At 37.8% G+C, this 26,858-nt stretch overlaps 1 protein-coding gene across 1 annotated transcript in view; it reads right to left on the bottom strand.

Annotated features, from left to right (window-relative positions):
* The window catches only part of ryr2a (ryanodine receptor 2a (cardiac)), a 509,073-nt gene that overhangs the window by 39,320 nt on the left and 442,895 nt on the right, over positions 1–26,858 (bottom strand). Inside the window, exons 95-108 of the mRNA XM_037973568.1 lie at positions 16,779–16,994; positions 16,382–16,654; positions 14,968–15,174; positions 14,581–14,886; positions 13,013–13,095; positions 12,730–12,880; positions 12,409–12,495; positions 11,071–11,343; positions 10,527–10,657; positions 10,362–10,404; positions 10,136–10,269; positions 8,729–8,789; positions 4,850–4,996; positions 2,744–2,878 (exon numbers count right to left, since the gene is read on the bottom strand). Coding sequence (XP_037829496.1) covers positions 2,744–2,878; positions 4,850–4,996; positions 8,729–8,789; positions 10,136–10,269; positions 10,362–10,404; positions 10,527–10,657; positions 11,071–11,343; positions 12,409–12,495; positions 12,730–12,880; positions 13,013–13,095; positions 14,581–14,886; positions 14,968–15,174; positions 16,382–16,654; positions 16,779–16,994 — 2,247 coding nt within the window. The remainder of the gene's footprint in view (positions 1–2,743; positions 2,879–4,849; positions 4,997–8,728; positions 8,790–10,135; positions 10,270–10,361; positions 10,405–10,526; positions 10,658–11,070; positions 11,344–12,408; positions 12,496–12,729; positions 12,881–13,012; positions 13,096–14,580; positions 14,887–14,967; positions 15,175–16,381; positions 16,655–16,778; positions 16,995–26,858) is intronic.

Below are 26,858 nucleotides of genomic sequence, written 5' to 3'. Positions count from 1 at the left end.
TACATAGAATGTAGTCTTCCTGCGTACTTCTGCCTCCACTCTTATAGGTCACCCTGTGTTCCTCTCTCTTGGCAAAATCCACCACCATCTGTCCTTCCTGGTTCCTTTCCTTGACACCAAAACTGCCCATCACTTCCTCATCTCCTCTGTTTCCTTCACCATCATGTTCGTTCAGATCTGCTCTGATGACCATTCTCTCCTCCCTGGGAATACTCTCTGTTACTTCATCAAGATCCTTTATAAATATATCTTTCTCTTCACATCCAACCTGTGGAGCATAACCACTGACAACATTGAACATCATACCTTCTACTTCTACCTTCAAACACATCACCCTATGTGACACTCTTTTCACCTTGACCACATTCCTTGCTAACTTTTCCTTCAGGACCACTTCTACTCCATTTCTCTTCCTATGCACACCATGTTAAAACAGATTAAACCCTGTCTCAATGCTGTGTGGCTTGCTACTCTTTTGTGTCTTGTACACATAATCATCTACCTTCCGCCTCTGCATCATGTCAGCCTGCTTTTGCCTGTCATTGTACCTATGTTTAGAGTTTCTACTCTGTCCTACAGTCTTGGCGTTCCTCTTCTCCCTCTGTCTCCTGGCACGTTTCCCTCCTCGTGGTCTTCAACTAACAGGAGCCCAATATCCACTGGCACCCTGTTTGTCAACAGCACCGGTGACAGTCGTTGTTAAACCGGGCGTTGACTAATCCGGTATGTTGTTGCTTGGACAAACTCACATGTTAGTTTTGGTACAAGTGTTTCACGCCAGATGCCCTTCCTGACACAACCCTCATCATTTACCCGAGCTTGAGACCGTCACAGAAGATACACTCCCTAGTGGCTGGTTTCAAAATTGTTCTTTCACTTAGGTTATAAAATGAATAATAGATGAGGGCATACGATCTTTACATAACAAACTCAAAAAACAACTTGCAAAACAAACTGACAATTGCAGTTGCCTGCCCAAATCTTCTCTCTGGTTTGTTATTAAAAAGTTTGATAACATGACCAGGCCAAATGTCTGATGATTGAAAAAGCCTAAACTCAGTTTATTTTTATTATACTTTAACTCCCAATGAGGAAATTCATTCTCTACATTTTACCCATCGTACTAATGAGCACACACGGGGAGCTAGTGTTAAAGTGTTAAGTGCTGTCAAAGTGTTAAAACACTTCAATAAATTTCTTATTAGATAACTACATACTGCTACGACTACTACTACTACTACTACTACTAATAATAATAATAATAATAGTAATGTCATATTATTTTTTCATTTAGTAGTCAAATAAACATATTTGATTTCAGTAATATTTTGTTTATTTTCCAAAGCTTTAAAATAATGTGTCAACAAACTGGTAATAATGATTAAATGTCCACAAGTGTATACACATGTCCCATAACCCTCAAGATTCACTCAAATCAGATTGAATTTTTCACAGAACAGTTATTGAAAGATGATGGTAGGTCAGAGGTCATGAAAAAGCGGTCTTCCTTAAAACTATTCCCCACTCAGAGTTTATGGAAAAACTCAGATTCTGTTAAACCTTCATTCTGGAATACCACCCAGTTTCACTTGATCAGCACATGTTGTCAGTCAAAAGTTTACTCCACTACCAACAGCAGCTTCAGCACATTTGGCATAAACACAGCCTATTTATGCTTCGACCATATATATTCACAGAGTAACACAGATTTTTAGTTGAAAACAGACAAACTAAACAAACATTGTCATGCAAAAGTGTAAAAGTTTAATATTAGCTCATGATGAATTCTTTCACACTGGTATGCCATTTCTGAGAAAGAGTTGTTTTATGAGCCCAATACACAATCAAATATGAGACCCTCATTTAGCTAGCCATTAGCCAAGCCTGGACAAAGGCTTTCACCTGTTTTTCCATAAATCCTATTATGATTCTGGCCTGTCTGCCTACTCTGTTTTTTTCCTGAGCTCTCCTTTCCCTGCAATCAAGCCCATCTCTTCCACCTGTGTGATGCTGCTCTGCAGCACAATCAGGCTCATGCCATGCACCTGTTTTCCTGCAGTTAAATGCAGCTCCGTGGCAGGCAGATGGTGCCAGATTTTTTGAAAGCCCCAGTGTGAGTAGACTGATATCCATCCATCCATCCATCCATCCATCCATCCAGGTTTGTTAACCCAAGGTAGTCTCTTTCTGTTGGATTCTCATTCATCTACCAAACAGTTTCTGTTGGACCTAAGAGGATGTCGTCTCACTGTGACTCACTGCTTCTTTGAAACTAGACTCCTGTCAGCCACAAACTTGTCTCTCCTGAATCTGCTGTTGGCAGTTTCCTGCTATTTCATTTTTGGTCCAATAAATCTTTTAACGCTCACTGAGTTGAATTTTCTTTTTTTTTTACCTGAAAGTTAAAATGGTTGAAATTCTGGGTCCTCAGAGCTTTTCCTAACAAAATCCAAAAGAGGTTTAAAAACAAACAACATTCTGTATTTTTTTTTTCCATAGTCCGTGGTTTATGACTGATGTCACACCTAATATGATACTATTAGACAGAATATCACTTCAAAGTTGATTGTATTACCCATTTAAAAATCATCTGTAGCATCAGCTAGCACTGAAAACCTCTTTAGTGGAAAAACCCTGTCTTTTTTTTTTTTTTTTTAAAAGGCCACAACAATAACTGGGGGAGTGATGTCTTTGAATAAAACAAAAACATCACCAAGCATTTTGGACAAAAACTCTTACTTACTGTCAACATGTCATCACATTTCATATCTGGAAGTTGTCCATCTTCACTCTTGTTGTAGAACTTCCTGAAGAAATTAAAGGCAACAACCGTGTAGAGGTACACCACCACTGCTAACAGGCCCACAGTTAACACCAACTGAAGGACAGGAGACAAGAGAGAAGCTGCTGTGTTACTCCGCAGGATGAGGAAAAACAACCTTTGCTCATCAGTGTCTGCTGCTTCACAAAGAAATTTATGTCCTTACAGGAATGTTGATGTTGTGTGTGCAGTAATGAACTTTAAACCATTATTTCTGGAAGGCATTTTGGTAGCATTTGGTTAACACATTCAGTATTTGTTTTTTGTTGTTTTTTTCCTTTTTATTTCAGAAAAGTTTTTTTTTAAATAGTTTGAGTAAATATATGCATGTTTTTAGAGGGGAACTAAGATTTTATAGACCATAATTTTAATCATTACATTTAACACAAATACACTTCATAAATGTGAGGGCGTATTTAAATGAGCCAGCTGATCAACATTATTTCATGGTTACCAATGGCAACTATGGAAAAAATAGCGAAGAACCCAAATTTTACAGAGGCAGAAATTGATGTGCTGGTAATTGAGGTGGAGAACAGAAAAAATAATAATTTTGGGAGCCACAATAGTGGTGTTACAAATAAAAGGAAGCGTTGAGTGGCAACAAGTCGTTACTACTGTTAATTCAGTGAGTGGGACAGAGAGGACCATGGCTAAGGTGAGGAGGAAAAAGAAACTGGTCAGACTTGAGGGTGGAGGCAAAAAAGCGACTAACCGGCCTCTGCCAGAGTGTGTCAGCCACAGGTGGGGGTAAGGGCACACCCGAACTGACACCTTTTGAGAGAAGGATGGCAGGTGTCGTGCCCAAAAACTGATCGGGCGCACCACTGCAAGGGAGTGTGCACGAGTGTGAGCGGTATTAAAGCACATCTCCTCTGCGCTCTGGGGGTTTGGAAAGAAGGTTAGGAGCCAACACCTGAAGGGGTAGCCACTGCCCTCTTGTGTTAATCTGTGGTACACATCAAATTGGTGATCATCCAAGGAGAGGAAGATGATGGCTAGAAAACTTATGGCTCACCAGTGGAAGCATAAATAATACTGTTTTGAAAGCTTTTGACAAAATCAATCTAGGATTAAAATTTGATTATGGAGTGAAATTAAATATCTGAGAGGAATCAGGATGCAGTGTGGCTTCAATTCCCCACTTCATCATCTGTGTCGCCAGTTTCCCCTGTCTCCAAGCATACAAGCGTATTTGGTACGCATGGCTCAGAGTTGGCGTGAGGAACTGCACATTTTCCTGTTAAGTTTGTTTTATAGATCACAAACTTTGCGCGGAAAGTGATGTATGCAAGTTTCAAGTTCAGGCCCTGTTTTGTGCATATGCCAGTTTTCTAAATGAGACCCCAGAAAATGTCTTAAAATGTTTTTCATTAACTTCTTTTATATTACTAAAAGCCTGTGATACAAAATACTTAAAAATATATATATATTTATACCAACAACAGCAAACATGTACTTTTTGAAGCTTTGGTCTTTTTGTGTGCATGCATTTTGAATTCCAAAAGAAAGCCATCTAACTCAGGTCTTTTCACCACCTCCAACCACTTTGAACTCATATTGACAATTCATGCTCACTTTTCTTTTTGTACCCAGATTGGCAACTGCCCTAACACTGGTTATTTAATTTATGGGAGTACACTTTAGAAATGAAGAACAGTAGATTTAGACAATAATAATATATGCAGAGGACAGAGTATGATTCACTGTGGTGACCTCTGAAAAGGGAACAGCTGAAAGAGAAATAATAATTATTATTATATAATTTAAAAACCTGTCAACACAATTTTTTTTCAGCTCAAGTCATATTCCATAACACATTTAAATGTAACAAAATACAGCCTCTTAAATTGTGATTTTTGCAATTGTCATGGCTGCAACAAGAGGTATTAAAAATAACTTAATTTCTGGTACTTTTAGTGGGATAAGAACCCACAATTTTTAAAAAACACAGCATTTCTGTATTTGTATTTGTTTTACACCACAGCTGCATAAGTCAAATGACTTATGTGCATATTGTTTTTTTACCTGTTTACCATTGTGTGTGACTGAGGAGAGGATGGTACGCAATGTCTTAAAACCCATAGCAATGTCCAGGAGATGGGCAGCAAAGAAGAAGTTGTTGTAGTGACCCAGGATGGACATGCTCATATACCAGGCCAAGTACAGAAAGGACTGCAGCAAGGGAACAACCAAGGAATTAGTCATTCTATGCTCATAATTGAGCTAAACATCAATCCATCTATCCATCCATCCATCCATTCATCCATCCATTCATCCATCCATTCATCCATCCATCCATCCATTTTCTTTACCCACTTCTCCTTTCCCTGTTGTGGTGTGCTGGTGCCTATCTTCATAGAGCAAAACAAATGTTAATAAAAGGCTTAGCATTCCTTGAAGGAATGCATACCAACCACTGCCTTTCATACTAGAGTTTAGACTGAGATCATTTGTGGAAAAATTATGGAGTTGTAGCTACTATATTTTGGTAAAACCTTTGAAAAATTGTTATGAACAATCTCATTCTCAGAGTATGTGTTCTTAATTACCGTCAATTTCTACCACATTGAATCTTAGCTCAAAATGTGTAAAAATGACTGCGTTATAGTAATTTTTGTGTTAGCTAATGTCCATTAGGTGTGGTGGCCATCTTGAATTAGATTGACTCCAAAACCTAATCATTTGTGCATGTACATACAATATTTACTTTATGGGAAATTCAAAAAAGGTTAAAAAACAAAAACAACTGGACTTCTATTCTGTAGTTGAAGACGTTTCGCTTTTCATCCGAGGAGCTTTCTCAATTCAGAAATAGAGAGTGCAGAGTTGAGCTTTTAAAACTGAGATGTGATGTAAGCTGGATAGCTTACAAATTGTTCTCACTCTCCTAACAATAGAGGCTAATTAGGGTCCTTGTTGGTCTTACTCACTGATGGGCCACTCTGGTCACATGAGTGCAGGTGTTGATTGGAGTGAAACTGACTGGGGATCAGGCCTAAAGCTCCATTATATGTTTTTGAAAGCTGGAGTCTGAGACCTCCTCCTCTGTTTAATGTTGGTTTCTCTCTTTTGACATAGATGGCTTCCTTTACCCCACTCTCAAACCATCTTTCTGCTCAGTCCAAAATATGAACATTTTGGTCCTCAAAAGAGTGTCCCTTATACTTGAGGTGTAGGTGAACCGCTAAGTCTTGTCCAGAAGAGGTGGCTCTCCTGTGTTGAGCCATGCGTCTGTGGAGAGGTTGTTTGGTCTCTCCAATATAGAGATCTGGACATTCTTCCATGCACTGAACTGCATACACCACTCCGCTCAGTTTGTGTTTGGGTGTTCTGTCCTTAGGGTGGACCAACCTCTGCCTCTTCAACTACAGAGTAATAGTCCAGTTGTTTTTGTTTTTTAACCTTTTTGAAATTACCATGGCCTGGATGACTGACAATCTACACCAGCATACTATATGGGAGTTTCATTAAAATCTATTTGGTGGTTCATGAGATATTTTGCTAACAGACAGACAGAGGTGTCTCAAAATAGTTAATGGCAAAATGTAAAATAAAAATCCTGTGCAATCTGTTAGTTTATAATGTACATTGGAGATCAGACTCAAAGTATAGCTCAATATCTGTAAAACTGCCTTACTGCATCCAGATTACTATCTAGTAATTTCATTAAAATTCATCCAATAGTCCACAAGATTTTTTGGTATATACACATACACACACACACACACAAAGACACAGACAAAAACATTATTGCCCCTTTAGGAGATGGGCAATCATTACAGTTGTGAAAGACAGGTTCACTTGTTGTTTGTCTTGTTAATGACAACGGATAATATTTTTCATTACCATGCAGAACCCAACTGTAAAAGATTCCCAGCATCACTTCAAGGAAATTTTGGAATAATAATTTAAGAGTATGATTGCCTATAGAAAACAAAACCACACTAGAACTGCAAGCAGTTATGACAAGGGTCCGAGCCGTGCAAGGCATGCCCTCCCCCTCCCCTCCCCCTTAACCAATACCACCTCCAATCTTCTGAGGACCTGTTGAACCATTTGTAGATTCCTAAATCATAATCTGGATGCCTATTTGTGTCTCCAACTACTGACTGAGTTTGAAGGTTAGTTTACAACACAAAAATCTGTTTTGTCAGTTTAAAAATGTGTATTTTGTGGTGAATGTGTGTCCTTAAGCAATCAAATTATACCATATTACACTTGCAAAAGTTTAAAGCCCTCCAAAATTCCATTTAAACGCCATCTAGTTGTTGCAGTTTTAGTGCCCCTTGGTGGTCAGATTTTGCTATGCATTGGACTTGGCTTTTACCCAACACATTATTGAAATCCAAATGCTGTAAGCTAATAGAAAACATTATGAAGGAGGGGATGGCAAAAAACCCAGTTTAACACAGTTGTCAATAAAATGAATTAAAAATAAAAAGTTTTTCATAAAAATCTAAACAAACTCACAGATGACTCTTGTTTTGTTACAAACTCCAATTTTCTCACTATCATAGGTAGACAATTTAAAAATGTTAAACCTGAGGCTTGTGTTGAACTAACATAATTTGATAATGTACAAAAAAATGTACCTATCCAGAATTTTTTTTAACACATTAAAGTAATGGTCTAAAGAAAAAACCTGCTGATTGCTGTGGTAATTGATATAACAGTTGGAGAAATAAAAATATTTAGCCATTTTCCAAACTTCTGAAAAAATAAACGGACATAATGTACTTTAAAATGGAGCATGTGTTACAATTTGCAAGATTGCATCTTGCAAATTAAATTGTAACTCTGAAGGGCAAACATTTTTTTTTCTCTTTTTTTTGTTCATAAGCCACAACTACTACTGTGGTCAAAAAAAAGAGTGTGTCCTCAACGTGCGTTTGGTTTGGTTTTCAAACACTTTTCAATTGTTGGGAAAAAAAACTCCTCACATTTATAGTGCCCCCTAGTGGTGGACATTTTTAAAATTTGGTAAAGTTACTGAAAGGCAATAATAATTTTTGCCATAAAATTATTGTTGTTGTGTCATGTTCTTATGTAGGATTTCAATTTTTTTATTTTATTTTATTTTTACTCATTTTGTTCACTAATGTAAATGTAACTAGCTAATTTTAGCAAATAACTTCTTAACTTTGCTTCAGAATTCTCTCTTAGTGATATATAAAAGGTTTTACACTGATTCTCCTTAAATTCAAAAATAAATTGTCAAAAAAAAACATTTAACAATATTTTGGAAATTTGAACAAATATGGTACAGTTTCAAAGTGAACTTCTATTGACAAAAGCAGTCATTTCAATTTACCAACTATGTTGACATGAAGTACTTGATAATGCTATTTTTATTTTAAAAGATAAAGACTAAAATGCATTAGCTTTTTAACTACCACGTAGAGGTAGGAGGACATGTGTACCTCTTTACCACTAAGTACTATGGCAGGTACTCTATGCTACCTGTATACTACTTTTTCAAAATTATGCAAGGCTTCTAAAAAAAAAGGTGGGTCTAAATCCCATCTACAAGCCATGATCGCTTTTGCCAGTCATTACCATATTGGAAAGTACCACAAGTACAATATAGTAGAAATTGGTATGGTAATTTTTTAGATTTTTGATATTGTTAGCAACAAGGAAACAGCTGCAATCCTTTGCTTTTGCAGGCTTGGACCCATAATAATAGTGTGGACATGTCTTATTTTTCATGCAAATATCAAGAGCAATAAGAAAGCCTAATAATAATGTGGAAAAAGTGTGAACTATAATGCAGTCTTTAGGTGTTAAAAAGGTAGAATTTTAAAACAAAACATGAGAGATGATTTTGAATCTTTTTCAGAAAATTCAATTCTGAATTTCCATGTAGATATGACTGCAGAATGGTTTGATTGTTTAAACACTTACATTGTCTGTAAAAACAACCCCAAGCTTCCAGATCTGGTACTTGACATCAATGGAGTTCAGCCTGTTAACAAATGGGAGAAGAGGTTGGGTGGTCTGCTAAACGGCTTTTATGCGTGGATCACAGTAGAAACATCATTCAAAGTTTAAACAGTTCACAAAACATAAGACTTCCCACATCTGAACTGGTATTTTTAAATCTTTTAAAAAAATTTTCCCCACTATCACAGTTTAAATCTTATGACTTTTACAGATTTTTCCACAGAATGTTCGAGAGACAGTTTAAAAAAAATGGAAAAAAAAGGTAAACGGCCTGCGCTTGTATAGTGCTTTATCAAGTCCAAGGACTCCAAAGCACTCACCACTACAATCAGTCATCCACCCATTCACACACTGATGATGGTAAGCTATGTTGTAGCTGTCCTGGGGCAGACTGACAGAAGTGCCATTGCATTGGCGCTCTGACCACCACCAGTCGGCAAGGTCATTGAAGTGTCTTGCCCAAGGACACAACTTCTGAGACAGACAGAGTGGAGGTTTGAACCGGTAATCCACCGGTTGTAGGATGAATCCCTACCTCCTGAGCCACTAGAGCCCCAGTTGATAGCACAATAACATTGGAGCGGCTAAAAATTTTTAATGTCTTCTAAACAAACTGTTTTTGGTTTATATACTAATTATAATTTTGTAGTTTTTCACCTAGTCTGTCTCTTAGTGAGACACAATACACAGCATAAAAATTCACATGTATGAATCTATCTTCTGCCGCTTACAGTTTAAGAAATTTTTAGATCTGGTTAATAGTTTTCACACTGACTGAGGGTTTATTTTAAGTCTGCGTTTCTGTCAGTCTCTTTTTAACTTGACAGTCAGGGAGTTACAGACAGATTTGGTTACCATGGTGACCATAATAAGGTCTTGGTTCTCTTCACACTTCTAATATAGTTTATACATCAAAATGTAGGCATGTTTTATAAACTTAGATTATTATAAAGTTATGTTGGAATTTTTGAACCTTTCAAACCTGAACCGCTCATTGCCTCAGATGTGTGCCCCATTAGTGTATGAATAGAGTTTAAAAAGTACAGATTAGTCTCTATAGAATGATTTATTCAGATTAGCTTTGTAAAGATTCAGTGCTGTATGAATGTTTGTGTGGATGGGTAAATGAGGGCACAGATTGTGTTGTAAAGCGCTTTGAGTAGCCTGATTGGCTAGAAAGATCCTATATATAAGTACAGGTAATTTACCACTCAAGCTTCCTTCAGAAATTTTCTGGTATCACTTTAAAATGTTCTGGTCACAGTTACTATGAATGTAGCTGCTATTCTTTGTTGTAGACTCAGCCAAAATATCTGTATAAATAAATGAATTAACATCACACACACACACACGCACACAATTACTTACACGGCTGCCAATGAGCTGTCTTTCTTTGGTTTTCTTTTTTTGTGAGAGCTGCTGAAGTCCAGAGCGGCCTTGTCTAATCCCAGCAACTCACTAATGCGGTCATGACCATAAAACTCTCCATATTTATCCATCACCTGAGAAAGGGAAGGAATTGTTGAAAATCTAAGATTCATTTAATGAATCTGTAGTGTTTTCTTTAAACTTCAGGTCTACACATAACACACACCTTTCTCTTGACAAACTTATCCCAGTAGTTATTAGGGAAACATCTGAAAAAAAAAAAAACACCAACATTTTTATTGTCCATAAACCTGCTTTTAGTTTAGCTTGCAACAGTAGCTAAAGAGTACAACCTCTGTTCTCACAAACTGACATACAGTGGCCCACTCACTGTGTGTTAATCACTAGTCTGTCCCACTGTCCTTTGATGTCATCCTCAGATGGCTGCTCAGTTATGTACAGTCCATCAAATTCCAGCTTCCTTGCCACTTCCTTTTCACGCTTAAAGATTACGAGTGGCACCTACATGACAACCCCACACACAAGTATCAGAAAACTGTTTGATATCAGTAAGTACAAGTAATTAATAGACAGATACACTCACAGTCAAAAAAAAAGTTTAGCACCCAGAGTTGTCTAGTTTGGATGTAATTTGGTCCACATGCAGACCAGTAATAGGGATGTAAATTTAGAAGGAGCTGCATGTCTAGGATGGGCCCTGGTTCAACAGTCAACCAAAACAGTGAGTGAAGGTCAGCAGACCTGAATGTTTTAGGTAGCATTACCAACACTGATGAAGTTTGGTAGAGTTCACATTTGTGGGTTTGAACAAAGCTAGCAAACCTGGGTGCTTGGCCTTTCATTTTGTCAGTGAGTTTATATACACATTTATATGTAAAAAAAATCATGCTCTCTAACAGCAGTCAGTGCCGTGCCTTTAGACAGTAGTATCCAATGATGCAGAAGAAGGAGATGACTGTGTGAAGGATGGCCAAGATCCGTAACATGGGCTCCATGTACCCACTGCTCTCTTCCAGAACAAATCGGACTGTGATGGGCTTCATGGCTTTTCCAGTCTCATCTATTACCCCCTCCTTTGCTTCTTCTGCCGTTTCTCCATCCAGTGTATTCCACTGAACATTGCTGTCTGGTTGTCTGCTTGTGTATACTGCCTCACTTTCCTCAACCAGAGTTGAGCATGTAGAGACCTGACAGGGGAAATTGTCAGCTAATATCATCAGAACAAACTGAAATAACACAAAACATAACATTAGGAGAAACAAACATGCTGTTCCCCTAATGATGATACAGGTTCGTGAGCAGACCATAATAAAAGCAAGGAATTTCAAAAATTTCACTGGGGAAAATTATGGTAAAAATGAAAGACTGTTTCAAATGGATTTGTGAAGTATGATGAGAAATTAGTCAGTGGCAATATAAAATTTACAAAATCATCAGCACTGAACTCAAAATATAAATACAGTCTTCTAAAACTGATTTTATTTTTGGTACTCTGTCATGTCTGAGGCTGGGTTTGTTTTAATTTATCACAACTTGTGTTTCTTGTGAATTATTGTTTACTGTTGTTTTTTGTTACATTTTGTTAGCGTCATTGTTATTTTTATGTTGATATTCTTGTCTATGTATGTTACTTATTGTTTTACTTCCCCTGTTGGCCTACTCTTGTAATTTTCTTAATTGTGTCTTGTCTGTTTCCAGTGCATTTAAAGTCAATGTCTTCCCTTTTTTTATTTGTTAGTTTATCTGACAGAAAGCGGGTGCAAAGGATGTACAAAAGCTGAAGTAAAAACACTGAACATTTTTGATTAATCTTGAGTGGATGCATGTTTTTGAGTTTATAAATAACTTATTATCAAAGCAGCTGTGGTTGCTGCTGTTGACACTTGACAAAAACTAAATAATACGTGAAAAGGGTGTGTTCTTGACAGTAAAACAACTTCCAACATATTACAAAATAAAACCTATATTTTACTTAGTTTTTTTAAATTCAGACTGGTCATGCTCAAATAAAATATATCTATGCTCATACAAAATACAAAAATATACATTTCCATCTTATGTAAAAGAACTTGCTGCCTGTTTGCAAGCATTAAATACACTACTACTAACTACAAGAAGTATTACTTTTTATTATTATTACGGTTTTCCCACATCATAGGAAAATTTTCTGTTTTAAAAATATGCCTTTGTTTTTTTTTAAATTTTTAAATCAAGAACTTAAAGCAATTATAACATACCAAGTTTAAAGTTACCTTATAGAACAGGAGGATAAAGTTGATTGCAAATGCGACAAACAATGCCAGCATTCTCATGTTGTAAAAGTTTCTGGCAAAGTAATTCTGTAGAGATGAAAGGAAGAGGAACTCAGTGTGATGATGAAATAAACTTGTTATTGGTTAATTTTAACTGTTTCTTTATTTCACCTAATACAGCATTCAAGTAAAAACATCTCTCCACATTTTCACTACTATTTTATCATATGAAAGCATCATTGTGTTTGTTATTGCTCTAAAACGACCAGAAAAAAATGATTATTTTTACACAAACATTTGAAAGTAAAAGAAACTTGATACCAGCAGTTTCCTCTGGTAGGCAATGATTTTCTTCAGAAAAGCTGACTCCTGCAGATCAGATTCATCAGACTTTAAGCTATGAGGCCTTCTCATTTTTGGTTTTATCTTCTCAATCTTCAATTGATTCTCCTGTTTTTCGCGATTTTTCTCCCTAAAATGACAAAATAATTCTGATCTAAAGATAGTTCAGTGATGCCAAATTTTATATAGATTAAGCTTTTTCTTTTACCTTTTTTTAATTTTTAAAGCCCCACCTATATAGTACATTAAAATGTGTACTTACTCGGATGATTTCTCAGGTTCAGATTCAGCTTCTGAAACTACTTCCTTCTCTTCACATGAATAACCTTTTGACTGAAACGATAACTAAAGTTAAGACATACATCATATTTGAGTGTGTTTATCCGTATAAGCTGTGTGGCATGAAGGCATTTAAAACCAATCGGGTTTAGGAAGACAAACACGATTAAAGTCAGAAAACCAATGCAATGCTTAATAAAGTAATTTGTCCATCTTTCTGTTCATTTCTCCATCCATACCTGGAACCATCTATCCATCCTTTTCTTAAATGTAGTTGGGTTGTGGAACCAATAGATCCAAAGGGAGACCCAATCATCCTTCTCCCTCAGGAACACTTCCTAGCTTCTCATTGAGGACCCCACGGTATTCCAGGTTCAGAGATAATATATATTCCCTTCAGTATTCCGAGTTGTCCTTCCAATGTGAAATGCCTAAAAAACCTCCGGAGGGAGGCGCCCAGTAGACAGTGACTTCTTTTGAAAGGAAGGAAGAGCAGCTCTACTCAGAGCTCCTCCTGGATGACAAAGCTCCTCACCATATCACTAAGGCTGAACCTGGCCACCCTACCAAGGACGTACATTCTTTCTGTCTTGATCTATATATCCTGGCCATGAAATTTAGATCAAGTGAGGGTCGAAATGTAGATGGACATAGATGGCCTTTTCATTTATTTCCTTCTTTACGACAACAAACTAGAGCAATAACCCAGGAAATTAGAGTTTTTGCAGAATACATCACCATGTTCTAGCAGCATGGTGATTAAATTTTCTGTTGCTTTACAGCAAAACGGTTGCAGGTTCACCTCCTGGCTGGGGCTTTTCTATGTGGAGTTTAAATGTTGGATGCAGACTGTTACGGCTCAAGGCTTTTCCTCCAGGTCTCTCTAACATCTCTGTGTTTCAGGGCTCCTAATTGGTGCTGCTTGGGAGTGGAGGCAGCTGGCCAGTGTCTCCAGAAGAGCTTAAGATCCACCACTTGCTCTCATTCTCGGGCTCTTTTTTCTCTCTCCTTGACCTCTCTTCTCTAGCCAGTCAGGATTTTTTGTTAAATAAATTTAATTTTAAGTTATCCCATGCATTGCTTCCCTTTATTTGTTATGGCCCTACAGCCAGGCCGTAACAAGACCAAAAACATACATGTTAGGTTATTTGGTTACTCTAAATTGTACCTAGTAGTGAATGAGAGTTCGAATGTTTGTCTCTATGTGTCCTTGTGATGGACTTGCAACCTGTCCAGGGTGTGGTCCTCTTGCACAATGACTGCTGATAATAGCCACTGGCTGCCTGGCAACCCGCAAAGGAAAAGCGGGTAAAAAAAAAAATGGATGGATGGATAGATGGATCCACATGTTCCATTTGGAAATCTTAAATTATTCTTTTGATTATTTTTGGTCAGTGTTTAATTCTTATATGTACTGTAGAGAGGCTGAATCTAAACACCCAGCAGAAGTTTGAACAGGCAGTACTGCAGGCATGCACTGCTGTTTTTTAATCTAACAAGGGCACAAATGTTTTAATCTAAAAATAAAAGTTTATAAAACCTTTAACTCACCTGATGCCTGTGTCTAAGTTCAGACTGTGGTGCAGTAGGTGGAACTGGAGTGGGAACTGGAGAGTTGAGGAACTCTGTGAGGCTGGCGTTAGGGTTGTGGGGTGTGATTTTGTACTGCCCACCCTCTCTTCTTAAGTCTAGACCAAAAATGTCTGACAATAACTCAGTCTCACTAGTACTGACTGCAAGATCAGCAAGGTCTTCTTTTATAGGACTGCGGTCAGACAACCTCCTGCTTTGTTCCTCTCCTTCACCCCGCACCTCATCCTGGGTGGGATCAGGCATGTTGGCCAACAGCTCTGACACCTGGAAATTAAGACATTTTAGTTATTATTAAACAACTCTCAGTAAACCTAGATTATTCAATGTTCACTTTTTTTGGATCACCTTAATGGTCTTGGCCCCCTCGATGAAATTTTCTCCCAAGAAGGTGTTGTAAAAGATTCTGCAAAATCCTCGAGCCACACTGAAAGCTAAATGGAGGAGACCAAGTAGTACAGACCAATAAAAGGAGACCAGAGTAGTCACCATATCTTTCACTGTCATGTTCTTAATCTTTTTCATTTGTTTCTTTAGGCTCTTAATGGATAGCACCTGAAAGAAGAAAAAGATGAACTGTCAGTTCACTGAGCATATGCACCCACTTCTTCATATATACAGTATGTCATCTCTTTCTGTACTCACTTAACAATTAATCTACCAATATGTAGCACATTAACTACAATCTTAGAAGTGCATTCTCATTTTGTTTTAAAGTTTTAGGTATCAGAATATAATTAAAAATCATAATTAAGAGAATTTTCCTCTTGCATGTCCCAGTTTGAACCCAGCTTTCGCTGTTGGACAGAATGCATCACATTTCTCTCTAGAACACTTTCATATCCACAGAAGTTCACGGTCAACTGTGAATGCAAGGTACCCAGATTGTGAGGCTCCAATACAAGAACAAATCATAACTCATCCACCACTGTGCTTGATTGTTTGTGTAAAGTGTTTGTGCTGATATGCTTTGTTTGATTTTCTCTAAACATGGTGCTGTGTTTGTCAAAAGGACATTGTTCCAGAGATCTTGTGGTTTGTAATACAATTTTGCACCCCAAAGTTGTGCTGCTGTCTTCTATTTAGAGAAAAGAGGCTTTCTTTTGTAACCCTTCAAAACAATCCATACTTCAGTTTTTTCTAATTTTTCTGTCATAAACAACCTATGACCAGCTAATTGAGGCCTATAAAGTCTGAGATGGAGCTTGGGGTGTTCTGTTCAAACCCAGGTTTCTTCAGGAATGTAGCTTGAAACATTTTTCGACTCTCTTGTGTGAATTTGCTAACTGTGGCAACCCCCGATGAGGGGAGCAACAGAAAGAAAAACAACTTTGAAGGTGGTGAATATTTATGCAATCACTTATTATGTGTTACATATTTTATTTAATTTGTATTATTCTGTAGAAATATGATTTCCCTTTGACATTGAATTGCTACTAAACAGAGGTTTTATATATATATAAAAAAGTCCAAAATTATATTGACCATAAATAATTTATGACAGCAAAAAAACTATAAATCATCCAATGGGGTGAATGCTTTTCATAGGCACTGCATATCATTTTAAAGCTTTTGAGGTGTAGAATTTAAAAATACCAATAAGTCAGTATTGAAAAATTCCTCATTGATTCTCCAGCATGGGTCAAATATACAAAATCATTTAATCTCAATCTCAGAAAAAAGATCAAATATGATTCTTTCTAAAAATACAGTAGCAGTCTTTTGAAATCATTTTCAACTTTATAGCAGAGAGTGCTCCTACCTTTATAAGCAGCAAGGCATTATAACGAAGAGTGAGCAGTGCCATGCGGACAGTAGTAACAGAGAAAAAGCCCATTTCAATGGCTTCCTCATCAGGTTTTTCCTGCTCACTTTCCTCCTTCAAAGCTGAGCGCTCACCAGTATCAGACATTTGAGCTGCCAACTGCATTTCAAAAATGGTGTCCTCACAGAAATTCACGAAGAGCTCCATCTTCTCTTTCTCCCCACCTTCATTCACCACATCAAAGATGAACTGGCGTTTGGACTCTTTTACCTAAATACAAAATAAAAACATTGAAAAAAAGTGTCTATTTTTGTCTGTAATGAAAACCATCAGTAAAACAAGCAGTTTTTCTCTAAAATGTTTTTTTAAGTGTAGAATATCCAGACAACTTCACCTGAGGTTTCTCCCACTGTGTCCGGCTGGACTCGCTAATCTCAAAGTACACCCTTTCAATACGCTTAGCGCTGCCCATTATCTCAATACGTCCCAGGTAAGGCTGGAAGTAATTGAGAACGCTGTCTGCCAGCTCCAGGAAGGTCTGCAGTCGTGTGTCATGAGGCATGTGCTCTGACAAATTGGTCAGCAAAACTGCCACATTGAAGCCAATGTCCTTTTGGAACACAAGATGAAATTAAATTTCCATTTCAACACATTTTTAGTATGCTATGTCTGATAGATCATGAAATAACTGAAGTTATTAGTAAACAAGAAGCTACCGTAATCAAAATTGAGTAACCTGGGATAATTATAATTATAATACTATTATAATAATATTATAATATAATTTGTGAATCATTTGTAAAAATTCACAAGTGATTCCTTTTACCAGTTTGATGAACATTCATAATTTATGTAATTGTTTTAAAGTTACTTTTAGGATTCCCTTGACACTGAATAAAAACCCAGCTACAATGTTAAAAAAAAAGGCTGAATGTGGATGGTTTTTGCAGGGTCTTGTCGATTTCGTTCAACAGTGTCTTTAGAATGCTGTGGGCTCCTTATTACTCATGATAGACTGTGAAAGGTCCAAGATGGTTTTGAGCATGCAGAAAACTTCTGCAGTGAAGTTGTGGTGATTTATCATTTTATTGGCAGCATATCAGGGTCCTAAGTTGAGCATGGTGGCAACATATACATGTTGTGTCTAGACTGGCCACGCTGGTGTCATATCTAAGACTACCACCACACAAGACCCACACCACACTGGCAGTGCTCCAAATAAGTCATTGGTACACTCTCACTATGCAGCTGCAGAAGCCAATCCACACTGTCAGTGTGCCAATAGAATTTGTACCACCCAGTCATCCTTTATAGGCATCTTGGTCACAAAGCAAGAAGCACTTATTCTCATCACGTTCAGACTTGCTGGATAAGGAAAGATAATGATAAACAGGGTTGAGTTTCTGCACAGAAACCTCCTTCACCTGCATCCTCTCTTGCTGATGCTTGTTGTTTTCTCCTCCACAGCAAAGCTGAAACAGATTGTGGAGATCCGCAAACCTCCCATAAATCGAGCAAAATTTTGCAGATTATGACAAGGTCATGAAAGCAACCTAATGCAGACATGAAGAGGCATAATCTTTTAGTGTGTCGCAGCATTCTGATAGTTTGAGAAAGTTGTTCCGGGGCTGTGGATATGCATTGAAATAGTATCAAGGGAACACACTGCTGATGTATAGAGTGTGGTAAGTGTGCAGGAGAGCATAGGAGGAAAACAAAAATTATTAGGGGAAAACCCTTGGGGGTGAATGCTAATAGGGTAGTAGCATCATTTGTCTCTTCACACTGAAGGAGACTTTCCAAACTTGCTACACTCCAGTCAGTCTAAAAGATTGTGTAGGTCATGGAGACTGCAGGGGATCATCATACAGTGAGAAGGGGGCCTTAAATAAGACTTTGAAAGTACTACATAAATTAAAGGTGTCATCAATTGGTCAAAGGAAAGAAAAATCATTTGTCAATTTTAGGGCTGCATAATATATTACAAATTTGTGGCCCCTTCTTGTAAAATCTTACATTGTAGTACAAGCTTCTGAACTAAATGTGACCCAATCTGGCAAATTGAGTTAGAATAAGAAATTTTCTAAAGTTGAATTATTATTATTATTTTCAAATTATCCATCTCAAAACTTTCAAATAGATATGTAGTTTGTTGAAATTTGGTAATTTATCACATGGCTAGCAAAAACTTAGTTTTGTTTAAAGGAGTGCTGGTTTAAAAACATAATTTTTAAGGTCTTGAGTGGCGTCATTGGTAATTCCAGACATCTATTCGAAAAGGGAAATCCCTAAGCTTCACAAAACACACCAAACATTATTCGAAGAAATTTCCTGGTGCTATTGCAGCCAACAGAGAAAAATGGTCAATTTCAAAGAAAATTAAAAGGATTAAAAAAAAAAAAAAAGAATTATTTCTGAAGACATACCTGTTAGAAAACTATGGTAGATTAGAATGGTTTTATGCTACTTTAGTTACTGGAATCACTAGATGGTGTCTATATTGACTCATTTTTGAGCAAATGTCAATTATGGCAAAAATCTGTATTTTCACTTTTTTGCATTGCAACTTGGGTAAATTCTGACACATTTTGCCAGCATGGGTCATATTTATTGTAATCACAATATCAGTGAGTGCAATATCAATATTGCAAAGGACTGCTTGGATTGCAATTAATCTCAGGCCATTATGTTTCAAGTACTATATATTTATGTTCTGTGTGCTAATAATATATTAGTCAATCTAACAGACTCTCATTGGCCTTGGTGCCCACAACTGGATTAGATGATAGTAATGACAGAAAAGATAGTGAGGAGTGAGGAAATTATATCCTAAGTGATATCAACATTGCAATATTAAATCATTTTACTGGACATAGCAATTTTTTTCAATATTATGCAGTCATAGTAAATTTATACTTTGGATTTATAAACCATGTTCCTAGAATAAAAACATATATGTACAAGGATATATCAACCATGTGCACATGTGCAATAATTAAAAATGTACTCTCAGTGGCAGGGGGATAACATGAAGGAATACCTGCATATGTCTGAGACTAATCAAAACTGGAGAAGCATAAGGAGAAGCAGGCATCATAGCTAGAGGACCTAAAAGCCCACCTCAGTAATCTTTCAGAACAAGAGCCAGCATCCATCACTATGGCAGACATCCAAAAACACCTACTGGCTAAAAAACTGACTGCTCTCCAGAACAAAATAACCAGCTGCTCATTAAAGGGATCCAGGCAGTACTGATCATGACTGCCAGTTTCTGTACAACATGGAAGTTTTTGTTATGGATCATTGTGGCAAAGATGAAAAGGCATAGAAGGGAATTGGCAACAACACCTGTTGTGGCAGCAAAAAAATCAATTTTCAGGCACTGTTAGATGAAATCACTCAAACAGGTTTATTTATATACTGTGCACAAAATATAGAGAGCATTAAAGACAATTAAGAATTAATATCAGAGTCCCAGGTCCGAATGGGGAAGCTCCGAATCAAAGCTCTGGTCCCCCCAAGTCAACACAGGAGCTTTTATTAAAGATATTGAAATACTGGACCAGAAGGAGGAGTTAGGGAAAGGTAAGTCAGTCTGGTTCCCAAGGGAAGAAAATTCAACATCACTTCTATAAACAAGTTCATTCTGTGAGAACCCATGGGACTTGGAACAGAAGTCATAACATTATCAGGACTTATAAACAACAGGTGTTACCCTACAGTAAATTCTGCCATTACACTGCCGTGACCCGGATCCCTCGACTGGACATCCGAGGACGTCAGCGAGCGCAGTGTTTTGCTACAGACCTGGACACAAGGCTCCAGCCTCAAACCTCGCTTAGGCTTTAAGAGAGAAGAGGGCTGGCTCGTTGGTTCGTCCTTGGTTTTCTCCAGCGCTGGGATCAACAAACTCTAAACACTGTTATTGGTGAGACACTCATTCAGGCTAATAAATTATTTTCTAAATTTTAAATGAGAAAATTTTAAATACTAAGGATCCTGTAAACTTTTCACCTTGTGGGAAAGAGATTGACCAGGTTGTTAATATTACAAAGAAGGAGAAAAAGAAGGAAAAAGTAAATCTTTGTAAAATTAAAGGATTTGTTTCTCTAGTTTTTTTGTAGATACCTATAACGGTGTCTGACAGAGAAATAATATACTTATAGAGGTTCTTGTTCGGCTTCAAAAGTAGAGAGGGAAGCCTTTATAGAGTGTTTGGAGGAGCTACTGGTTCTAGGAGAAATCCTAGAGAAGACCTTATCGGCGCATAAGGCAGGTAGATTTCTTACAGTTTTGGTTTTTCTAAAAACGGGGAACCAAACCTGTAAGGATAACCTAAAGCCCTTTATAGGAAATAAAGGCCCCTCTTAAAGTGATAAGAGGCAGAGCGGTCACAAAGCTGATGTTGTGAATTCTGTGAAGACGTTTGCAGTCTAAAGCGGATATTCCACCCAATTTCAGAAGAAATGGGTCAAAGTAGCTCCCAGGTCGGATCTCCCCCACAGGGTGAGTTGTTTGACTTTATGATAACAAAATACGTTGAAAAAGTGTGTAAGGAGTGTATGACTGGATAAAAATGGCATTTTTCCTGCAGGCGGTACTTGGAAGCAAAATGTTCTGAAAAGAATAGAAAGAGAATTAAAACAACAGAGAAACTAAACTGAGAGAGGCAAAACACATACAAACACAAAGTCTGCTGCAGCTTGAAAAAACAGAGAGAATGTTTGGAATGCTGGATGAAAGAGAGTGAGAGCAGAGAGCGAAAGAAGTATGCTAAAGAATTGACTGAGAGTAAACAAGTATTTGGGGAAAATTACTGGGTGACAATGCTTCTACTTCTCTAACGTAATCTGAAATGTTTCTGATTCTGAGGCTATAATTAAATTAAAGCAGGAAATACTAAACCCTCACCCTACAAATGTCCTCACAATTTTTAATTAAAAAAAAAAAAATTTTTCCTTCTCTTCTTCTTCTCTAAACGGTTGTACGTGGACTTGAGTGCACTCTTCGTGTTGAACCCTGACCTCCAGGCCTACCCTGTTTCACGGCCCGACAAGCGATACCTCATTCTGCACCTCCAGAGACAGCTGCTGATCATACCACAACCTCCAGAGGCAGCTGAAGCTACTCAACTATCAACAGCATCTGTGCTAATATCAACAACAACAACTTCTTCATAGAAGAGACAGAGACAGCATGCCTGATGATGATGATGGAAAAAGCATCCGAAACAAGTTTTCAACACAAGACATGAGGAGACAGTATCCAACCTGCTCAACATGATCTCCGATCTAGAGTCAGAAACAAGGGACAGACTTCAAGGACTAATGTTTTCCCCTGTCTTAAATGCCCCCATAATTGAAGTCAGTGCATTTATGGGTACCGGATATTGTTTTCTGACCTAAGGCGCTGCAAAGGACAAATCAGACTGATCCTCTCCACTGTAGGACTGTTTTGCTGATCAACTAACTGAATTCTGCCATGCATTCCACCTGCTGGAGCAGAACTGGGAAGATTTTTAGCAAAATAGCTTAAACCCACAGATTTGGCAAGATTCCACACCACTTTTCTAACACCAGAAGAGCAAAGGAAGTGTGACCGAGGGAAAAGCTACAATCTGCGCACTAGGTGACAGTGGACATTGAATGTGTGTCAGTGGAACGACGGGGCCTCGGCAGACTGACTGCATGTGGCGTGTGAGGGTGAACCGACTCAGGCAGTGCACTCAACAAAGGGTGATATAAACCACACACAAACACCAGACAAGTAGATTTCAGTTTGTTAAGTGAAAATGTTTCTACTGCTTCATGCAATGAAGAAATGCTTGCTGAATGTTATAAATTGAATAATTTTCCTGCTTATTTTCTTTCTGAGCAGCTTAATAATTATGAAGTGAATGGTTATCCCGTTTCTTTAATTTTCTGCCAAGAACACCTGCTTGCTGACTATGGCAAGACTTTCAATGCATTTTGGGTTTAAAGGGAAATTTGAAAAATGAAAAAAAAAAAACTTAAGCTTTCTTCAGATGTAAACATCTGATGACTTGGGCTGCGTGCTAAATGTGTCATTAGCACCTGGTTCTGGTTTTGAGAAATATGATTCTATGCCTTGTCTGAAAACCTGTTAGTATCTGCTTTGTTTTGGGACACACACACACACTCACCTTTTATTACACAGTGCACTGTCAGGAAACTGTGGAATTGATGCTTACCACAGATTCAAATTTTGAAGCATGCTTTTTGTCTGAAAAAGATCTGTGCTTACCGACTAAAGCGCTATCTGAAATTCCTACAGATATCTGATGTCAAAGACAAATTTATTTGGGCATCTTAAAAAAAAAAAAAAACATTAAATGAAGCTCAAACAAAAGCTTACTCAAGTAAACTAAAAGAAAGAAAAACATGTTTTTGTGCATGACGATGAGGAGGAACAATGAAAAGCTGTAAACTCCTCAGTCTCAAAGTTTCAAACACCTTGTACAGTAAAAAGCAACTTAAAAGCTACAAGGCTTTTGTTTACATGTTCTGACTGGAGTTAATATGATTAAGACTGGCAAGAATATCATCTGCATTCTTTTTACAGCTGTAAAAGACTAAATTAACACAACATTGATAAATTCATATGGTTGGAATTTAACTCCAAATAACTCACACCAACAGAAAACTGCAGTATGTTCTGATGTCACTCTAAGTTTTAAGGCCTTAAATTTCACCTCTAAATCTAAAGCCAGGAGGGGAAAATTAAATTAAATTAAATGAACAGTATAAAATGACACGAATCCATTCGGCTCTGTTATTTTTTTGTTTCCTTTAGCATATAACAATGCTTTGTCAATTTAAGACAAATTCGACGTCTTTCACCACCAGGGTTGGAGCTGAAAACCGTGCACGGTGGAGTCAAAAAAAGACTCCTTGTTAAAGTCCTCCAGCTTAAATTGCTGAAAACCTGAGGCCAGTTTCTAATGGTGGTGACAGGTGCCGAAGAAGAATTAATTAAAAAAATTAAAAAGAGACATCTGAAACTTAAAAAGTTAAAAATTAGGTTAATCTAAATAAAACTACAACCTTTTTTTTAATATACTATATATTAATCTTAAAAATACAGTGCATGAATGGATGAAAGAGATTTCCCCACCTCCTGTCTAGCGAAATCACAGCTTTTCAAGGACCACACTTCGGGGATAAAACTATATGTTTAATCTCAAGAAATTCACTATCATTCGAAATGATTCATTTCTGTTACTTAAAATGCCTTGCGACAGTATTCTACATAGCGAGAACAAATTAAAAAAAATCTAACAAAATTTTAAGTTTTAGACTGCTCCTATTACAAATCTGTGAGCTTTTAAATATAAAACCATTTTTAAGAAAAATATACAGACAAGCACCTTCAAATCGGACAGCACCTTGTTGAAATTCAGGTATTTCCAAGGATTTCAAGCATCTGTACAAACTTTCAACATAAATTATCACAGGTTGTGTGCACACATAAAATTGAGAATTAATTACAATCAACAAGTTAACAATTAGGTCAACAAATTGGATTAATAGATTCCTTTTTAGGTAATGTTTTGTGTTCTGTGTTTTCGGTTGTATTTTGTATTCTGTTTTGTTTTGACTTGTCTGTTACATGTTTGTGATACAATTACTTATTCTCTTAAAAATCTGCAACATAATTTTAACCCCTGATTTTTCTCTTCACCCTCTGAAGAGGGGCAAAGGAGTCATGCATATTCAGGGAATGTGTGTGGGAATACACCCTTCCCTTTTCTTTACTCTCCCTCAAGTGTCTAGGAGGACAACAGATTTTCTCTTATACAACATTTCTTCATTTCTCTTTCTTTATCTGAAATTCACCTCATCGTGCGTCTGCAGTTCAAAACATACCCAGACCAATGACGAAAAAAGACAATTCATATATTTTCTGGGCATTATATCTTCCTACGGGAATTTCATTTCAGAATGTTCCATCTTGGAGAATCCTTTGAGGGTTCTCAGTGAAGAGGACCTCAGGTTGCTGATACTTTCGAATGGTCTGCGTAAGCTGAATCCGCTTTCACTTCGCTAAAAACTAGCACTTCAGATTTCCCCCACATTGATCCAAACACACCATTTTTTCAAGCTGTGGAGGAGGAAAATTAATGCATGACATCCGTTCTACAGGTACCACATTCTGTTTTATTTTCCTTTCAGATCAGAAAACTTCACATCTTTCAGCTGCACGGTGTCTCGGAAATACAGCAGTTCTTCTGGACATTAATGTCAAATGCTGCACTGTTCTTAATCTAGATCGTGTGTTGGAGCGGAGTTTGTACACATTGACTGATACACCTTTGACTAACCTTGACTTGGTGCTGTTTGTAGATGGGTTCTGCATCACATGATCCTGATACTTGAACTAACTAGGTTGTTGTTTTTGCTGTTTCTTGTTTATTCTCTGCATGAAATGCTTATTTCTGGCTCTTTACCAAAAACACTTTTTTTAAAAACACTTTTCTGCACAAACTGCTGAACTGATAGCACTAACAGAAGCATGTAAACTTGCAGCTGGTAGCCCTGTTTCTATTTTTTTTTACTAACCCCAGATATGTTTTTGGTGTTGTTCATGATTTTGGAGCTTTGTGGAAACACAGGAAAGTCTGATGATGACCTGATTGCTCAGGGTAACAGGAGACCTGACGTGGCCTTAACAGTGAACTCGCATCACACAGACTCACCAACTCCCCCTCCCCTTTCTGACATTCAGCTGATGAAAGTGAATGTGGAAAACTTCGTTTAGTTTTTTTTTTTTTTTTTGCAGAAAAATATTGTCAATCGTGCATGACCTGTGCTGCTCACAATACTGGACGAGCAACAAAAACTTCACAGGCTTCTCAACCGTGGCCTGACAAACCTTTTGACTACTTAAAGATGGATTTTATCAAACTATCTCCGGCAGAAGAGAATAGATATTTGCTTGTTATTGTTGACATGTTTAGCAAATGGATAGAAGCTTTTCCATCAAAACATGCAGACAGTCATGCAGTGACTAAAGCTTTATTGACAGAAATTATTACTTGATGGGATATTCCTAACAGAATCAACCTCAGTCCTTTTGAAATTGTGTTTCACAGGCCTCCTAACTTGGGATTGGGACCCCACATGAAGGTCCTCTGTTACGTCCCAGCTCGGCCATAGGAGTAAAGACGTGACATTTAAGACTCCCAGACTCTTTTAGGTGGTGAAAAGGAAAAGAGTTTATTCTTGCTGAGCTTAAAGAATTGGGTGAAAAGTAAAGTTACAATAAACATAAACTTCAAACAAGTGGGTAGCACATGAAAGAAAAATGTCCCTCACTAACAAAGTCTAAGTAAGGGCTGAAAACCAAACAAAGCACAGAAGTACCAGACAACAAGCAAACCCAAGATACTTCTAAAACACAAAGTCACAACACGTTAAACTATCTAGTCTAACAAAGCGACAAAGCTGAAATCAGAGGCACACAGTCAGCAACAAGGCGCACTGTTCAAACAAAGGAACAGCCGCCCTGGGGAAAGGAAGTGAGGGTTTAAATATGGCAAGCCTCCTCAGGGATAGGTGGAGCAGTCAATTGGCCAGCCAATCACGACGTCTGTAGGCGGCGACCAGGAAGGAGAGACAGGAAAGGGTTGCATCCAATGGTCCCACAACAGAGCCTGCACAAGGAGGAGGAGGGAAAAAAGAAAACATACACCGAAGGCCACCGGGCCGTAACATCCTCCCTTCCACTGCCATGATGATGCAATGTTGTCTTATTGTCAAAACCTGTCGAATGTGATTTATCAAGTTTTTCAGATGTTGGAAGCTGCACTACCAGTTCCTGCTGGAGCACCGCTGCATGTTATCAGACCAGGAGACTGGGTCGTGATAAAGACTTCAGACGGAAGCACAGGAATTCCAGACGCTGGCAGGGACCATTTCAGGTGCTCCTCGTCACATAAACAGCTGTCAAAGTTGCAGAGAGACCAACTTGGATTCACGCCAGTCACTGTAAGCGGGTACCAGAACCACAGGACGACAAATGTCTAGGCGATTGGTTTGAATCTTACATAAAGAACAGGGATTTCTTTGTTTCAATCGGAAACGTCTCATCAGAGAGGTCAAAGGTCACATGTGGGGTACCCCAAGGTTCAATCCTAGGACCCCTTCTTTTCAATATATATAACAGGAAATAAGATTAGCTACCATAACTATGCGGATGATACACAGCTCTACATCACGATGTCACCAGGTGACTCTGAACCCATCTTAGCACTGAATAGATGCTTAGAACAGATAAATGTGTGGATGTGCCAAAACCTTCTCCAGCTGAGCAGAAACAAAACTGAAGTTATTATCTTTGGACCTAAAGAGGAGCAAACTACAATCAATGCGCAGCTCCAGTTATTACAACTAAAAACCAGCGATCAGGCCCGAAACCTGGGAGTAGTGATGGACTCTGACCTGAACCTTCAGAG

The sequence above is a fragment of the Kryptolebias marmoratus genome, linkage group LG2 (assembly GCF_001649575.2).
Source record: "Kryptolebias marmoratus isolate JLee-2015 linkage group LG2, ASM164957v2, whole genome shotgun sequence".
NCBI lineage: Eukaryota > Metazoa > Chordata > Actinopteri > Cyprinodontiformes > Rivulidae > Kryptolebias > Kryptolebias marmoratus.
The sequence above is the reverse complement of the archived record's forward strand: the minus strand, read 5'-3'. Positions and strand labels throughout refer to the sequence as shown.